The sequence below is a fragment of the Sceloporus occidentalis genome, unplaced genomic scaffold (genome assembly GCF_023333645.1).
Source record: "Sceloporus occidentalis isolate IW3139 unplaced genomic scaffold, rSceOcc1.0.p SCAF_82, whole genome shotgun sequence".
Classification (NCBI taxonomy): domain Eukaryota; kingdom Metazoa; phylum Chordata; class Lepidosauria; order Squamata; family Phrynosomatidae; genus Sceloporus; species Sceloporus occidentalis.
Genome location: NW_028317062.1, coordinates 1,292,083 through 1,309,699, shown reverse-complemented (window position 1 = coordinate 1,309,699; position 17,617 = coordinate 1,292,083). Strand labels below are relative to the sequence as shown.

At 44.4% G+C, this 17,617-nt stretch overlaps 1 protein-coding gene across 1 annotated transcript; it reads right to left on the bottom strand.

Annotated features, from left to right (window-relative positions):
* Nucleotides 1–587: 587 nt before the first annotated feature.
* Nucleotides 588–14,374, bottom strand: LOC149285228 (glycoprotein-N-acetylgalactosamine 3-beta-galactosyltransferase 1-like). The gene is made up of 3 exons (XM_089495596.1): nucleotides 14,275–14,374; nucleotides 2,340–2,998; nucleotides 588–824 (listed from the first exon to the last, which is right to left on the bottom strand). Exons 1-3 carry the CDS (start codon nucleotides 14,372–14,374, stop codon nucleotides 588–590), a joined length of 996 nt encoding a protein of 331 aa, XP_089351722.1.
* Nucleotides 14,375–17,617: the final 3,243 nt, after the last annotated feature.

Genomic DNA, 17,617 nt, shown 5'->3' with positions numbered 1-17,617 from the left:
CTCATATAAATGATATGTGAATTTGTAAATAGATATAAAAATAGATACAGCTATAAAACCCTCTCAATATAAAAGGGGGAAATAAATATTGAGGTAGTCTCAGTTTCTAAACAATAAACAGCACAAACACGAGTCAGATGCCATGTTACAAATAAATTAGAAAAGTCCTATTTTACAGGTATAGTCTCTGGCCTGGTTGAGGCTAAAAGGAGTTCTTCAGTGGATGTGATATACCTGGCGAATGGATCATTTGCACCAATGGTTTAGCAGGGTCCAGGCACGAAGCTTAAGAGCGTGGAAGATGCACAGCGCACACCAAATATATTAGACAGCACTACTCAATATGTTTGATCGGTTTACCGTCCCATTGTTGTAAAATAAAGCACCATCAGGTGGCAACATATACTTATACTCTATATGCACAGTGCCTGCATAAGGTTTCTGTTCTTTGGCAGTAAAATCCTTGCTTGAAGCCAGGTTTTAGTCAAGGCTACTGCTCACACGTCTGGTATAAAGCCTGCTTTGGCAATCCGTTTCTATGTTTTATTGGTCACCTTTGGCTTGTTGGTTTAATGTATAGAGACGGTCTAAAGTCCTGCTTTTAAGCTTCTGGTTGCTGTACCAGGTTTCATGGTTAGCTTGTGATCTGTAGCATTTTCGTGACTTTGATTAGGGAGTCTTTCCGCATTCTCAGAAAGTGGAGGTTGGTATCGATACCGATATCCATAAGGCCTCAGGTGGTAGGTGAAATATTCCAGCGTGTGCATGAGTTCAGCATTCACGTAATGAAAAGATATGGCCAAGTCTGAGCAACACTGGGGACCCTGGAGAGAAACATTTAAAAAAAGACTGAGGTTATTTAACAAGCTACGTACCAAAGAGGAAATGTTCAACTTAAGGTGGACATTTACCCAGGGCCGGCCCGACAATGGAGCCGAGTGGGGCAACCGCTCCAGGCGGCACTCTTGAAGGGGCGGCACTTCCCCGCCCCAAGCCCCTTTTTTTTTTTTTTAAAGCGAAAGAGAGAGAAAGGGGCGCCGCTGTCAGTACCCGCTCGGCGCCCCTCACTCTCTCCTCTGCGGCGAGTCTCCCTGTTCGGTCTCGGTGCTGGCTTGTAATGCTGAGTGCCGGAAGATTTCCGGCGCTCAGCATTACAAGCCGGCACCGAGACCGAACAGGGAGACTCGCCGCAGGACTGCTGAAAGGCAAGTACAAGAAGGGGGGGGGCATCAGGGACGGAGGGAGAGGAAGGCTAGATAAGGGGGGGCGGCAGGGACGGAGGGAGAGGAAGGGTAGATAGGGGGGGGGGGCGGCATTTTAAAATTCGCCCCAGGCGGCATTTTGCCTTGGGCCGGCCCTGCATTTACCTATGTTTCATTCAATAAAGCTCACAAGTTAGTATTTATGAGAAATTAACTATCATATTTTGAGGCGAGCGAGCATTTCAGATTAATGTTATGCATTGCACAGCAAACTGGCACTCAACAGGTAAAGGCAACCCTAAGGCACTAATACGGGAAAGGTCTACAGCAGAACTTTCCAAATACATCTTGCCAAAAGGGAATTCCTCTATAGAAAGGTTAACCCCTACCCACACAAGATATATAGTGTTTTTGTCAGAAGAAGGGCTTACTTCAGATACCATTTTTTATCACATATAATGTCCTATAAAAATAATAATAAAATGGTAAAAAAAAATTTTTAAAAATGCACTCACTTTTATTTGAAAAATCTTTTGCTCGTCTACAAACAATAATGAAAAAAACCCTTCTAAATTCTATTTGTCCTGACTTTAGAAATTCTCAATGGTTTTATGTTTTTTGCAAGTTATAGGGTAATAAGTACAGTGTTTTGCGGTTTCAAAACCATTTTTTTCCCAAATCTGGTAATCCTGTCCTGATGAGCTATTTTTGAACATCTTTGAAGAAGGTCTATGCAATTTACCCCATCTATATTTTTGAAAACTAAACACCACAAGGTAATTTAAATGCTGGTATTTTAACCCTTTCCATGACAAATTCTACCACTAGCCTTTGCCAAACTTTGTGGTAGTAATTTTTTTTCACACAAATTGTACTTTTGTATGAATTTACAAACACCGCAATATGTGTTCAACAAAATCTCCCGAGTACAGTGATAGCCCCCAAGCATGGGTTTCTCAGGCTATCGAGGCATTCAAAGTTATTTAGATTGCTTTCTTATTTAATGCCATGACGTGCCAGTCATCTCACTGGTCGTTAAGGGGTTAAACAAAGATTTATTTCCTGGGTTTAGTTCATACTGCAAGGTGTTAAACACAATTCTATTTTTTGACATGGTTGAACATTTTAAGAACTTACCTCAACAACAGGATAGTAGCAGTAATCCTTGTAGAGGTCATTTGCTTCAAAGTGAGTAGTTAGATGGTACTCAGGAGAAAACGGATTGAATCTCTCTCTATTTTCACTGTCCCTTGTGTCAGCTGCTGTAACGCCCATAGTCTCCATGCACTTCCCCAGTTCAAGGTCCTCCACAGAAGATTTGTGAGTGCAGTTCCCAGCACGAAATCCGTCCACAAATCGTTTTAGAGATTCCTTGCTAAGTACATAACCAGCTCCTCCACTCATGTAGCCTTGGTCAACAAAGAGTTTGAAACGCTTGCCAAAGTAGATAGGTTGGTCAGGTGTGTAATTTGAAAGCAGCAACCGTAAGTTCTCCATCACCACGTATGTGTCATCATCTGCCTTCAAGAACCAATCAGCTTGGTCAAAGTAGTGTTCATGTATGTAATGAAAGGCTCCGATAGTCTTCCAATAAAGTTCATCCCTCCCCTCTTTTGTACCCAGACCAACAGTTGGGAAGTCACTGTCAATTGAACTCATGAACAAAGTTGTATTGCAGTGTCGGGTCCAGGAGTATTTTAGGTGAATAGCTTTGGTCTGTAGGTTAACTGGTGCCGTCATTATCCAACAAAGTACTCTGACTTTTTGTGAAAGCTTCTCACTCACATTGCTATCGTCTATAATATTGGAATACAAAAGTTAGACAGTTAATAATAGTAGGGACAAGGGTACAAACAGTTGATTTAGTATCAAAACCTGCTAACATGATATATATATATAGATAGATAGATAGATAGATATAAGGTCAGAAGTGCATACCAGTAGGGCTGCAACAACTTATTGATAAAATCGATAATAAAAATCGTTGCCAACGACTTTCATTATCGATTAGTTGAATCAATTTTTATCGACTATGAAATGAAGGTTTTTTCAGCGCAAATGCTCTGAAAAAACACCCCTCGTTTTATAATCAGTTTGTGACTCACAGCAGCAGTTCCTACTTACCAGTCCCTCCCTGCAATCACTGCCGGAGAAAATCGTCAGTGACTGCAGGGAGGGAGAAAGGGGTGGGGCCAAATGGCCGATTGGCTCCGCCCATTTCATGTAGCATCCACATATCAGGGGGTTATACGGCATACCTGGGGAGGACGGAGTGACATATCAGGGGGTATAAGGCATATAGGGTATATAAGGCATATGTGGGGAGGGCAGTGTGGCAAGCCTGGGCTCAAATGTGCATAACTGGGGGTTGGGAAATAAAAACAAGAAATGCATTTTTATCAAAGTTTTTTTATTCTGCCATTTGTTTTTAACATCCTACGTTACTTTATTAAATTATTTTAAATAAATTAAACATTTAAATTTTTTTATCCGATTAATCGACAAAATAATGGGCCAACTAATCGATTATGAAAATAATCGTTAGTTGTAGCCCTACATACCAGCATATATTATAATTTGCTCAAAGGCCAACACGTTTAATTCTAATTTGCCTAAATAAACCGTATCAAAAATGACAAAGCGACTGTATGAAATGATAGCAAACAGCAGCAGGGTGGTAACAAAAAATAACCATAAATGTGTCCCTGTAACAGGCATAAGTTACTAGCTAACAGGAGCTGTTGGAATAGATCAGGATTGCCCACTGCTTATTGATAGCACACTGAGAGCTGATGGATTGGAGTACATGGTAACAATATGTTAGGCTGCGAGTATGGATTGGATCACCTGGATTTCAATGGACGCCTAAAAGTGCCTGCCATTTTATCAAACTCTAGAAACACTTACTGCTACCAATTCTCGCTCTATAAAGATTTGCTAAAATAAGAGTTTGGATCCCAACATTGTTGAATAATCCAAGGCAATAGCTTAGTGACAGACAACAGAGGGTTGTTGCCTATGGAGTATATTCAGAGCAAGGTCTTGTTACCAGTAGGGTACCTCAGGGATCTGTACTTGGACCCATTCTTTTTAATATTTTTATGGAGTGATAAGCCAAATGGCAAATGATTTAGGTAAACTGGAAATATGGTCTGAGCTGTGGCAACTGGCACTTAATGTGGATAAGTGCACGATAATGCAGCTAGGACTTTGGAGGAAAGATTTAGGGGTAATTATTTCAGAGGATTTAAAGGCGGATAGACAATGTAATAGAGCATCAGGAAATGCTAGCAGAATGCTTGGTTGTATAGGACAGTGGCATCAGCGGGGGGGGGCAGAGGGGGCCATGGCACATACAAATAAAAAGGCAGAGTGGCATATAGGGGGTTAAAATGCATTTCTGGAGGCAGAGTGGCATAAAGGGGTTAAAAGGCATATCATATCATGGGGCACTCATGGGGCATTTACCAGTGCTTCTGACTCCCTGGTGTCTGGTGGAGGCAGCGGGTGGAGGCCAGTCACTTCTATGACTGAGCACCGGAAGGTCATGTGACGACGGCAGCAGAGGTTGTCTACGCGCATTGCGCATACCTTCCCTGGCTGCCAGAGAAGAGAATTCCCTGCAGCACAGCTTGGTGATAGACGCCCCAGTAGAAGTGCCGGCAGCAGCTGAGGTTACCAGACAGGAGGATCCAGGTCCCCTGGATCTTAGTCTCATAGTCAGACCTCGATCTGAGGTCTGATTAGAAGAAGACCTCGATTATAAGACGAGGGTTTTTTCAAGAGAAAAAAACTTGTCTTATAATCGAGCAAATACAGTATTTATATATAATCGGCAGCAGGGGCTAATATTTATATATATATTGGCAGCAGGGGCTAATAATATATACCGTATTGGCTCAGATATAGGCCGCCCCCGTATATAGGCCGCACCCTAAAAGTTTGGTGCTTTTTTAAAGTTTTTTTCTTTAAAAAAAGCACCAAAAAAACATGCTGCCACTCTGTCTCCCCCCCCGAGATATGCTGCCACTGTCCTCCCCCCCGAGATATGCTGCCACTGTCCTCCTCCCCCCTCGAGATATGCTGCCACTGTCCTAAGCCCCCCCCGAGATATGCTGCCACTCCGACTTACCAGAGGAGACTCCCGGGTGTCTTGCGGGGCCGGTGGGGGACATCTACGCAATACGCGTACAAGGAAGTTGTATACGCGTATTGCGTAGATGTCCCCCGCCGTCCCCGCAAGACACCCGGGAGTCTCCTCTGGTAAGTCTTGGGGGCAGAGGTAAAACGCATCGTGCAGATGCGGGTAAACAACCTCCGCAGCCGGTGACCATCCGCACGATGCGCTTAGACAACCTCCCGTGCCGGCACCCCCCCCCCGTGGAAAGTGCTGGCAGGGGAGGCTGTCTAAGCGTATCGGGGAGTAGGATGCAGGTCCCCTGCACCGCTGAGGGGGATCTGTATCCTAACCCTGCCCGGCGCCCAGGACTCCATGTCCCGGGCGTCGGGCGCTAGAGCCCGAATATAGGCCGCACCCCCACTTTAAAGACTTAATGTGGGGGGAAAAAGTGCGGCCTATATTCGAGCCAATACAGTATATTGGCTGCAGGGGCTAATAATATATATATTGGCTGCAGGGGCTATTATTTATATATATTGGCTGCAGGGTCTAATATTAGAGCATGAAAAATAAATGCCAGTTCAGCTGTAATTTAAATAATATTTCAATCAAGGTCTTTACTTCAAAGTGATATATAGTGTATATGTAGTGTTTATGTGTATATATATATATATATATATATATATATATATGTAGCGTTTTATAATCCCTGTCCCCCCATGTGCCCCCCTAAATATGAAAGCTGGAGACTCCACTGGTATAGCAGTAGAAAGAGTGCTCATGCCATTGCCAAAGCAGGAACCAAACAGGCAGTCCTATAACATCAATGTCAAGGCCCAGACTGAAGGGCTGGGCAGGTAGCACCAAGTTTAACCCCTTCGTGACAAAGGCTGATTTTACTTTTTGTACCCTTCGTGACAATGGCCGTTTTAACATTTCTGCGCTGCTCGTGTTTAGCTGTAATTTTCTTCTTTCCCGTTTACTGAACTCACACACATTAGATATTGTTTTTTTCAGGACAAGAAGGGCTTTCTTTAGATGACATTGTTGTGATTGTATCATATTATTTACTATTAAAAAAAGTATAAAATATGGTGAAACATAGATTAGTTGAAAAATCTTTTACTCATCTATAAAAGGTAAAAAAACCTGCTAAATAGATTCTACTATTTGTCCTGAGTTTAGAAATACCCAATGTTTTTATGTTTTTTTGCTTTTTTCTGCACGTTATGGAGCAATAAGTACAGGTAGCGTTTTGCTATTTCAAAGCCATTTTTTCCAAATCTGGTAATTCTTCCCCCCCATGTGCCATTTCGGGTATCTTTGAACCCGGCCAATGCAATTTACCCCATCAAGTCATATATTTTTGAAAACTAGACATCCCAGGGTATTCCAAATGCTAGTATTTTAACCCTTTCCAAGCACTTATTCTACCATCAGCCTTTGTCAAACTTTATGGTAGTAATTTTTTTGCATTTGTTTTTTCACACACATTTTACTTCAGGTATGAATAAACAGGTTCTGGTAAATGTCACTATCATAAAACACCCCAATATGTGTTTAGCAACATCTCCTGAGTACAGCGATACCTCACATGAATGATTTTGCCTGGCTGTTTGGGGGCAAAAGGGCCACATTTGGGGCATGCACATTTTTCAATGTTGAACTTTGGCATTTGGGGATCCACTGCCCATGTCCTATTTGGTACATCTTTGAGCCGGGCCATTTCAGTGTGCCCAATAAAGCCATATATTTTTGAAAACTAGACACCCCAGGGTATTTCAAATGCTAGTATTTTAACTCTTTCCATGCACCATATCTACCACCAGTCTTTGTCAAACTTTGTGGTAGTAATTTTTTTGCATTTGTTTTTTCACACACATTTTACTTCTGGTATGAATTAAAAAGTTCTCGTATATGTCACTATCACAAAACACCCCAATTTGTGTTCAGCAACATCTCCTGAGCGCAGTGATACCCCACATAAATGATTTTGCCTGGCTGTTTGGGGGAAAAAGGGCCACATTTGGGGCATGCACATTTTTCAATGTTGAACTTTGGCATTTGGTGATCCACTGCCCGTGCCCTATTTGGTACATCTTTGAGCCGGGCCATTTCAGTGTGCCCAAAAAAACCATATATTTTTGAAAACTAGACACCACAGGGTATTTTAAATGCTGGTATTTTAACTCTTTGCATGCACACATTTTACCACCAGCATTTTTTCAAAGTTTGCAGTAGTATTTTTGTGTGTATTTTTCCCACACACACCTACTTTATGTATGAATTTACAGCTCCTGGTATATGCCGCTGTCACACGACACCCCAATATGTGTTCAGCAACATCTCCTGAGTACAGTGATACCCCACATGCATGGGTTTGTCATTTTTTGGGGGGAACTAAAAGGCCACATTTGGTACGTGTGCATTTATCTAATTGGAAATTAGATATGTGGCCATCCTTCCCCCAGTGTTAATTGGGACCTTGTTGAAGCCGGCCAATTCAATTTATCCCATCAAATCATACATTTTTTAAAAGTAGACACCCCATGGGCATTTAATATGCCAGTATTTTAACTCTTTCCATGCGAGAATTGTTTTAAGCTAATATGCTAATTTTAGGACTTGCTCACAAAAATATATTTTTTATATATATATATTTATTTTTTTTTGCCTTTTTTTTAAAAAAAATTTAACATTTTTTTTCAACTTGAAGGTTCCCCTGATAGTGACATCAGTGGGAAATTATTTTTACATGCGGATGGCGAAGATCACCGGCAGCTGCGGCTGTGACCGCTCTCTGGAGCGGTCACAGTCCATCCCAAGGTAAGTGTTTGGTGTCGCTGGATGCCTCCTGATCGAGGCATTCCAGCGACACCATTTAAGTTTAGGAGGCAATCGTTGATCGCCTCCTAAACGCTTTTAAAACGGGATGTTGACGCCCCGGAGAGGGGCCAGAGATGGCCCCTTTGTGCCGATCATGGGGTTGCTGAATGCCTCGAGGTCGAGGCATTACAGCAACGCCGTTTCGGTGCAGAAAGCGAAAATAGATCGCTTTCTGCACCCGTTTAAAGACGTGCCGCTCCTGGCACGTCGTCAATTGTCGTTAACGACTTGAATTTCGGTGACGTGCCCGGACCGGCAATTATCATCAAGGGGTTAAACAAGTCCATGCAGCGAAGGGTGAACATTACAATCCACCAGGTTGAGGGAGAGGGGTCGTGAATGCTTCCCACCCATTTCTCCTTTAAACGGGGGTGCTTCCAGCGATGTCAGCGGGACCGCCCACAGACATCATCGGGACCGCCGCAGACATCAGTTGGCAGTCCTGGCCCGGTCCCGCAAGGGAAGGATCCAGGTAGCTGGAGCTCGGAGGTATGCTCATTGCCTATAGCAGCTAAAAAGGTAGTGAGTGGGACCATACATAATAAAAATTAACTTTTAATCCCTCATAATAAAGAGTAAAGATTCATATTTAGTATATAACAGGACATAAATAAAAAAAAAACCTCAATAAAGATGGCCATATTTGATGTGTTTCGTCCATTTTGTTGGATTTAGTCATAGGTACACACACCCAACCCCATAACAATTGGTTAATAAGGGAGGGTTTGTGCGTATGATCTCAACCACATGCATACTAAATGAAACTCATTAAAATAAAACTATTGATGTATCTTTAGACTTCGGAATAAATTAAAACTATTTTTAGAAAAGAAATAACAGGATACTGGAATTTCTCTGAATGGTAAAAAAGGCCAATCTTATATTAAAATTGGTAAGTAACCATGAGGGAAGTGCCTCCTCATATACACCAGCAAAATTAACCCTTTCAAGTTAACCAATGCAAGAGATATATGTACCTCTCTAATGCAACATTGTCCACTAGGAGTGAGAAGCAAACCAAGCGTTGTTAACTGTAGTAAACCATTAAACATTAAAAAGTATAAGAGCAAATGCTAATCTTAAAATGGTTGCTAATAGAAATTACCCACACCTCACTTGGAATCTGATTTGTTTCTACAATCCCAATGGAGCATTAAAATGTAATTTAATATAACATTGTGGATCCTCTAGTTGACGTAAGGCTTTGTGTTAGTGTAATGTCTGTCCATCACAAGGATGGTTCCTCCTCAGAATTTTTAATAACTAAATCAAGTATGACCTTAGCAAGTTGTTCACCATGAGATCTTGCACATGGTGAAAAAAGAACTGACAGATGCATTTCACCCTGATATAAATGTTTTCTAGTTGCATAATGAATAAGTAAAAAGAAATTCAGACTCTACACACCCAATGTGTGTCAGTAACACGATAATTCTTATGTTTACTGCTAATTACCTCAGTAGAGTTAACACCTCTGTTTATTATATCCCTTAAAGATTACAGACCAATTTGCCAAAAGCAGTAGATTTGCAAATCTTATGTTGTAATCCCGTACCTCCCAACAAAATCACGCAGAACTCACCAATACAAGCAATTACACTTTACAATGTCGCGCTCGCATCGCCACTTAAAACACGCTTCATTTTTGTTAGCACAGTCATGCATATTAAAAATACCTTGAATTCAACCAAACCAATGTATTAAGAAAATATACCCTATTGGCTCGGATATAGGCCGCACCCTAAAAGTTTGGTGCTTTTTTAAAGAAAAAGTTTTGTAATAGATATGCTGCCACTCTGCCCCCCCACCCCCGAGATATGCTGCCACTCTGTCCTCCCCCCGAGATATGCTGCCACTCTGCCCCCCCCACCCCCGAGATATGCTGCCACTCTGCTCCCCCCGAGATATGCTGCCACTCTGTCAACCCCCCCCCCCCGAATTTACCAGAGCAGACTCCCAGGTGTCTTGTCTTGCACGGCCGGCGGGGGACATCTACGTAATACGCGTATACAACTACCGGTGCCGGCACTCAGCGGAAGTGCCGGCACCGGAAGTTGTATACGCGTATTGCGTAGATGTCCCCCGCAAGACACCCGGGAGTCTGCTCTGGTAAGTCTTGGGGGCAGAGGTAAAACGTATTGTGCGAACGTTCACCGGCTGCGGCAATGCGCGCGTAAACAACCTACGCTGCCGGCACGTCTGCACAATGTGCTTCCATTCCTTGCTTCTGCTTCAGCTCCGTTTCCTTTATAAGGTGTGCCCCATCGTGTGTTCTGTTTGTCTCAGTCTTCAGTCTAAGGTATGTCTCAGTGCTATGTGTTTGGTTTACATGTTTGGTTTGTTTCGTACGACTGTCAGCAGGGATTAGCGTTAGGACCCACCGTCATTGGAGTACTTTGGCGTAGTGGTGGGCTAAGCATACTATGGCCATATGATGTGACGGAATCTCCAATTGTTATCAATCAGTCTTAGGCTAGTATCTGTATTCATGTTTGTTTGTCTCTTATGTACCTTTGCCCTTCTTCCTTGTATCATCTGAGGATTCTGGTTCCTCTCTCCTCTCCCTTTTTCCTAGTTAATATGACCTATCCTTGCTTAAAGGAGAAGCGTCCGAGGATTCCGGCTCCTTACTCCTTCCCCTGTGCCTTGCCTTGTTCCCTGTCCTTTGTTGTGCCCTGTATCATGTATATCTTCTCTAGTAATGTTTATTCCTTGTTCACTGTAGTGCCCTGTAACATGTATGTCTTGTCTGGTTATGTTTCGTGCCTGGTCTCCCTCTCCCTTGCTTGTTATGTTTCTGCTATACCGTTTGCTTAGCTTCCATACTCCCAGCCTGTAGCATCCTCCACGTGATTATAGTGATCTGCTTCATGCCTGCTCCAGGGTGCCTGCAGGATATCACTTCACTTCATTCTGGACTTCATCCGCTGCCATATCAGGGCGCTGGTGTTTGGCTGCCAACCCTAGGTGCTCAACACCTGGGTGAGTGTGATCGCCCTGCAACCAGGCCCTGTCCATCTCCACTACTGCACTGTGACTACTGCATACAATCTTCGGGCGCGCTGGGTCCTTTCAGTCATCTGTTTGGACCCAGTCCGTGACAGTAGGATACAGGTCCTCTGCACCGCTGTGGGGGATCTGCATCCTAACCCTGCTGCCTGTCCGACGCCCAGAACTGCATGTCCCGGGCGTCGGGCGCTAGACCCTGAATATATAGGAAAAAGTGCGGCCTATATTCCGGCCAATACGGTATATATTTAAAATTAATCTAATACAAAAGCAAAGGCCTTAACACTGGTACAAATCCATGCTACTTATGCTGAAAATATTTCTCAGCAATATGCATTATCATATATCAGAGCCCCAGCCAGGTAATATCACACAGTAACATGCATTATCATATATCAGAGCCCCAGCCAGGTAATATCACACAGTAAAATGCATTATCTATATCAGAGCCCCAGCCAGGTAATATCACACAGTAAAATGCATTATCTATATCAGAGCCCCAGCCAGGTAATATCACACAGTAACATGCATTATCTATATCAGAGCCCTAGCCAGGTAATATCACACAGTAACATGCATTATCACACAGTAACATGTATTGTCTATATCAAAGCCCCAGCCAGGAAATATCACACAGTAACATGCATTGTCTATATCAGAGCCCCAGTCAGGAAATATCACACAGTAACATGCATTATCTATATCAGAGCCCTAGCCAGGTAATATCACACAGTAACATGCATTATCTATATCAGAGCCCCAGCCAGGTAATATCACACAGTAACATGCATTGTCTATATCAGAGCCCCAGCCAGGTAATATCACACAGTAACATGCATTGTCTATATCAGAGCCCCAGCCAGGTAATATCACACAGTAACATGCATTATCTATATCAGAGCCCTTCACTTGATTTCTCCTGCCCTCCTTACATTATTGCCCGAACATCCCTTGCACCCACCGTACCTGATTGCAACAACAAAACAGAAATAAACAGGTGAGGAGGGCCCTGCTAAAATGAGCTTACAATCTAGGACAGTGGTTCTCAACCTTCCTAATGCCGTGACCCTTTAATACAGTTCCTCATGTTGTGGTGACTCCCGACCATAAAATTATGTAATTATATATTGTGAAATATGTGTTTTCCGATGGTCTTAGGAGACCACTGTGAAAGGGGTTGAGAACCGCTGATCTAGGAGATGGCTACCTTTGTAGATATTTAGTATTTTAGGACAGGATACACTTAAATACTTAATGCAAGACTTTCCATTGGGAGTTACTGGGCCAAGAAGCACATTTCTATAGACCCCAATCTCTTGGACACAATACAGACTCTTACATGACCTCATTGTAAAATTTGACAACTCTGTATTTATAGGAGGTGTCTTGTCATCAGAATACATTCACAATAGGACATGTGATTGCAAGGGATATGTACCAACACACTGAACCAGACTGCTCATAAACCCCAAATAATAAATAAAGACACCAAACAACTTCAAATTGGATAAACAGCCCCTGGTCTTTTATTTAGCTTACAATGTAACATCAACAAATTACTCACATCAACTTGAAACTTTGTAACCAAAAAAAGCACTACGGGCCCAAGCCCCAGAGTGTAACCATAATTTTATGACAAGACACGGAGGCTCCTATTGCTTTAACTCTTTCTTTACTGGATAAAATGAATAAAGTTACAAAAGGGAAAAAAAATAATATAACACGTGACCTCAATGGCCAATCCCCCAACAGAATGCTCCATAAGTCTAGACTCCTCCTCTAAAACCTCCTCTTTCTTTGCTGCTCGCTGGAACAGATAAGTACAGCCAGTGATTTTTTCCTCACATTGTACAAATGTTCCTTATGTAATTGGATTATCATATATTTATAAATATATATATTTTCCTCTTTACCTTATTGTATCCCTCATTATATTTCCTTTCCTACCTTCGTTGTCACTTTTATTCGGTACCCGTTTTGAGTTCTTAGGGAGACTTGTATGAGCCTTGTGGCTCTTCGTGTCCGGGTCTTCCTTGGCTTGAGACGGGAACCCAACGGCAGGGTTCCGTTTCTCCAAGTTTGCGTTTTTTTCTTTGCTTTTCGGCAAGGGACGGGTTATGCGACCTTTGTGCGCATGCGCGAGTCCGACGTTTTTCCATACAGGGACTTCGTATTTGAACTACACGAAGCCTGTAGGGATGGCCGGCCCCACAGTAGTTTATAGTCAGTTCCTCGACGTTTCTTGCCTCTCTGCATCTCCCGGTACCCTGGTGAACCTGTTTTCTGTTTTTATTAACAGCGCAGCGTTTTTTCTCCTTTTTTGCAGTTTCTCCCAGGCAGGGGTAAGGTCCCACCCTGGGATTATTTGTTTTTTTAGCAATTTAGGTTTTTCCCCCATCTGGTTCTTATTTTACTAAGTACCTGTAACGGTCATGCATAAAACTAATGCTGTGATGTGCCTGCTCAGGCAGCCACAATTTTAACCTCTAGTGGGGAAGTTTTGAGTCATATCACTCCTATGGGAATGGAAGGAGGTGAATCCTCTTCAGGGTCAGGACACTAGATAGACTTCCAAAAGTCCGTGTCAGAGGCCATTTTTGCAGCCATGGGTTCCATGACCTTCACTTTATCACATTCCATTTCTCAGGCTTTAAAATCCTGTGATCAGGGAGAGCATTATAATGCCTCTAACCTACCATCTGACCCACATACCTCAGCCCCAACCACATTGACAGCACCTAGAAAGACGCTAGCTAAACAAAAACACATTAACCCTCCGACCTCCAGAACTAGTAGGACTGGCGATGTACATGCTGCCCAAGATGGCGTGATTCCAGCACGCAAAAGAGCCTATCCACGCCAGGCAGAACAGGCGCGGCGGTGGAAGTGCGCCAAGGCACTCACCGACGATTCAGATTCGTAGCTTGACTCCGCAGAGGAGGTCTGGTCAGTGTCAGATGTGTCCTCGGCTGCAGATGAGGATTTGGATGAGGAACCTTTGCATTCCTCGGAACTAGGTTCCCCCAATCTAGAGGACCAGAAGGTCTCTCATATCACCCCGACCACGGAGGGCATTCTGGATCCCCAGGGCGAATCTCTTTTCAACCCGGAGGATCTCCATCACCCTAGATCGGCTGAATGGGTACCGGCGGATCATATCGCCAAATCCCTTAAAAAATGGGTCAGGCGACCACTCAGTAAAACCACAAGACACAAACTCGACCAATCGTGCCTAACAAAGTCTGTGAGACTCCTGTTGTGGATCCTAAAATGGTCCAATATTTGTCAAAGTCAGGGTGGAACCCCAGAAAGGGCTTAGAGGCGGCCCTCAAGTCTTGTCAAGACAAGCACCTGGATGTGTTTGGTCCTTTGACCAAATTATTTTAACTGGCGGCTAACGCCAAAGAAAAGGGTGAAGCGGTTGACCCGGATACCCTCTTAGGGTGGATCCAGAGGGCAATATGAATTGCGGGAAATGTCAATACTTCCTTTTGCATAGAGAGGCGTAAAGCCATTCTTTTAAAAGGTGGAACCTAAATTGGTCAACCTCACACTAACAGAATCAGGCAAAGATGCTCAGGGTCTCTTATTTGGAGACTCCTTCATCAAAGAGCTTGGAAAATTTGTCGGTGCTTTCACCGCCCAATCGTCTGAGATCTGTTTTTGACAACCGGGTTTCCACCAGGGCCGGCAGATTCAGGGGCCCTCTGGCCGTTCGTAACACCTTCAGTTCGTCACGAACTTCCAGAGGCTCCTTCACTCAATTCCCTCCAAGCAGGATGGACAGTTCCCAGCAATACAGACAGACTTCACCCTTTTTCCCTTCAAGAGCTAGACCTTGGTGCTCACGGGGATCGGGAAGAGCACAGAGACGTCCATATAACCACCCCTTCTTCAGGTGGGAGGTCGTCTCCGTCATTTTTTCCCTGCTTGGGAAAATCTCACGGCAGACGTATGCGTCCTCGATTGTGTTCAGGGTTACAAGATAGTTGATAGATTTGCCATACCAGACAGTTCTTCCAACCCATATTATATTCTCCCAACAAGACCAGATTTTGATAGACAAAGTGTTGACCAATTTATGGAAAAAAGGTGCTATAGAAGTTGCCAGAGAAGAGTTTCCAGGTTACGTCAGCAACATATTCCTGGTTCAAAAGAAAGGAGGCAGCTTCCGTCCAGTGATCAACCTCAGGTCACTAAATGTGTTGGTTCGCTACAGGCACTTCAAGATGGAAGGAATCCATCTCCTTCGAGACTTGCTCTTACCAAACGATTGGATGGTAAAGTTGGATTTGCAAGACGCATATCTCACAGTACCCGTGGCAGAAGAGTCACGAGACCTTCTCCAATTCTTTTGGAAGACACATGCAAGGACGATCTCCTGATCATGGTCCAGGACCAACAGACGTTGTTGTCACACCTTCAGTTGATGATTTCGCTTCTATTGGATTTATGTTTCCTCATAAACAAGGAGAAATCATGTATGGAACCAGCCCACAAGATGGAATTTCTGGGTTTCCTGGTAGCGGAATCAGAGTCACTCAGTCTGCCCGCCGCCAAGATTCGTGCTATTCGCAAGGAACTGACCCGGGCTCTCAACCACCCATTCATCTCTATTCGCTTCCTTGCCAGGATCGAAGGATTGTTAACAGCATCAATCCAGGCGATCTTTCCAGCCCCACTATCGGGCCCTTCAATGTCTGAAGATGCTCATAGGAGCATCTTATGCGGATCTCATTTCCTTGGTGTCAGGGTTTCGGCCTACCTGCACTGGCTTTCCTCCTCATGGCTCTCTGTTTGTAAGGCCGCGCCCCCTTCCTCTTCCAACTTTATGTCCTAGTTAACCCCTCCTCTTCCTGCAGGCTGTGACTATATTAACCAGCTAGTTCAGTTGCTGGTTGCCCTTTCGTGGTTCTGGACCTGTGAGTGCGTGCTTCCTTCCAGTGTTTGATTCTTGTGTATGACCCGGCCTGTCTGACTCCCATTCTGGTGCTGACTCCTGCCTGCTTTTGAACTACGTGGATTTCTGGACTCCTGACCTTGGCTCGTATGACTACCCGTTCTGGCTCCTGACCTTGGCTTGTTCTACGACCACCCGCTTGTCTTATGTTTTGGATTCTTGTTATTATTTTATTTTAATAAACATTTTGACCAGTACCTTTTTGCCTCCGTCCTGATTCACTGGTACCCTGACATTACGAAAGGGCCATGAATCCTGATGGTACTGGTACTTTTCCTGTTCCTACAGTCTTCACCCGGTTAGACCAACAGGATCACAGGTTGGACCAGTTGGCTGCTGCAGTACAGACACTCCTTAACCGTACAGCGCATTTGGAACCACCACCTGCACGACCTATAGCTCCAGCTCCTTATGTTGTTCCTGCACCAGCTGTTGCAGCTGAACCACTGGCTCCCAGAGGCATGAGTGGTACTGCTCCTCTGCCCCAACGCTATGGAGGGGACCCCACCCAGTGCCGTGGCTTTTTGAACCAGGTTGGCATATATCTCGAATTGGTGCCTCAGGCTTTTCCGACCGAGCGGGCCAGGGTTGGTTTCCTGATCTCACTACTAACCGACAAAGCTCTAGCATGGGCTAATCCACTTTGGGAGGCGAATCGGCCTGTTGTGCAAAATTATGCAGAGTTTGTGGTTTCTTTCCGTAGAGTCTTCGACATTCCGGCCCGCGCTACCTCTGCTGCCAAACACCTTATGTCCATTCGCCAGGGGACTAGGACTGTGTCTGATTATGCGATTGAGTTCCGTACCTGGGCAGCAGAGGTCGGGTGGAACAATGAGGCTCTAGTGGCTGCTTTCTTCCATGGTCTGAGCGATTCCATTAAGGATGAAGTAGCAGCTAGGGATCTCCCTACTGACCTCGAAGCCTTAATCACCTTCCTGACCCTTATTGATACGAGGCTTAGGGAGAGACCCTCTTTCAAGGAACGCCTGAGGAGGCATCCTTTTAGGTTGGCGCCAACCTTTTTGAACCCACCCGTTCCTCCCTCTCCTCCCGCGCCTCCTGTGGATGTCCTGCCGGAGGGCGTTGAGCCCATGCAGTTGGGGGCTACCCGGCTCTCTGAGGCCGAGAGAGCATACCGTAGGAGGGAGGGCCTATGTCTTTACTGTGGCCAAAGTGGGCATTTGCTACGTTCCTGCCCAACTCGCCCGGGAAACGCTCGCACCTAGGGTCCGGTCGGGGACACACTCTAGGTGGGCTTACCCGGTCCCCTAACATTTTCAAAAACAAGCCTCTAGTTACGGTTGTTTTGTCATGGCCAGTGGCTTCGATTGTTACTAAAGCGCTCATAGACTCAGGTGCTGCCGATGCCTTTATTGACACCTCCTTTGTGGCTAACCATTGTATACCTGTTATTAACAGGGAGAAGCCCTTGGCCGTCCA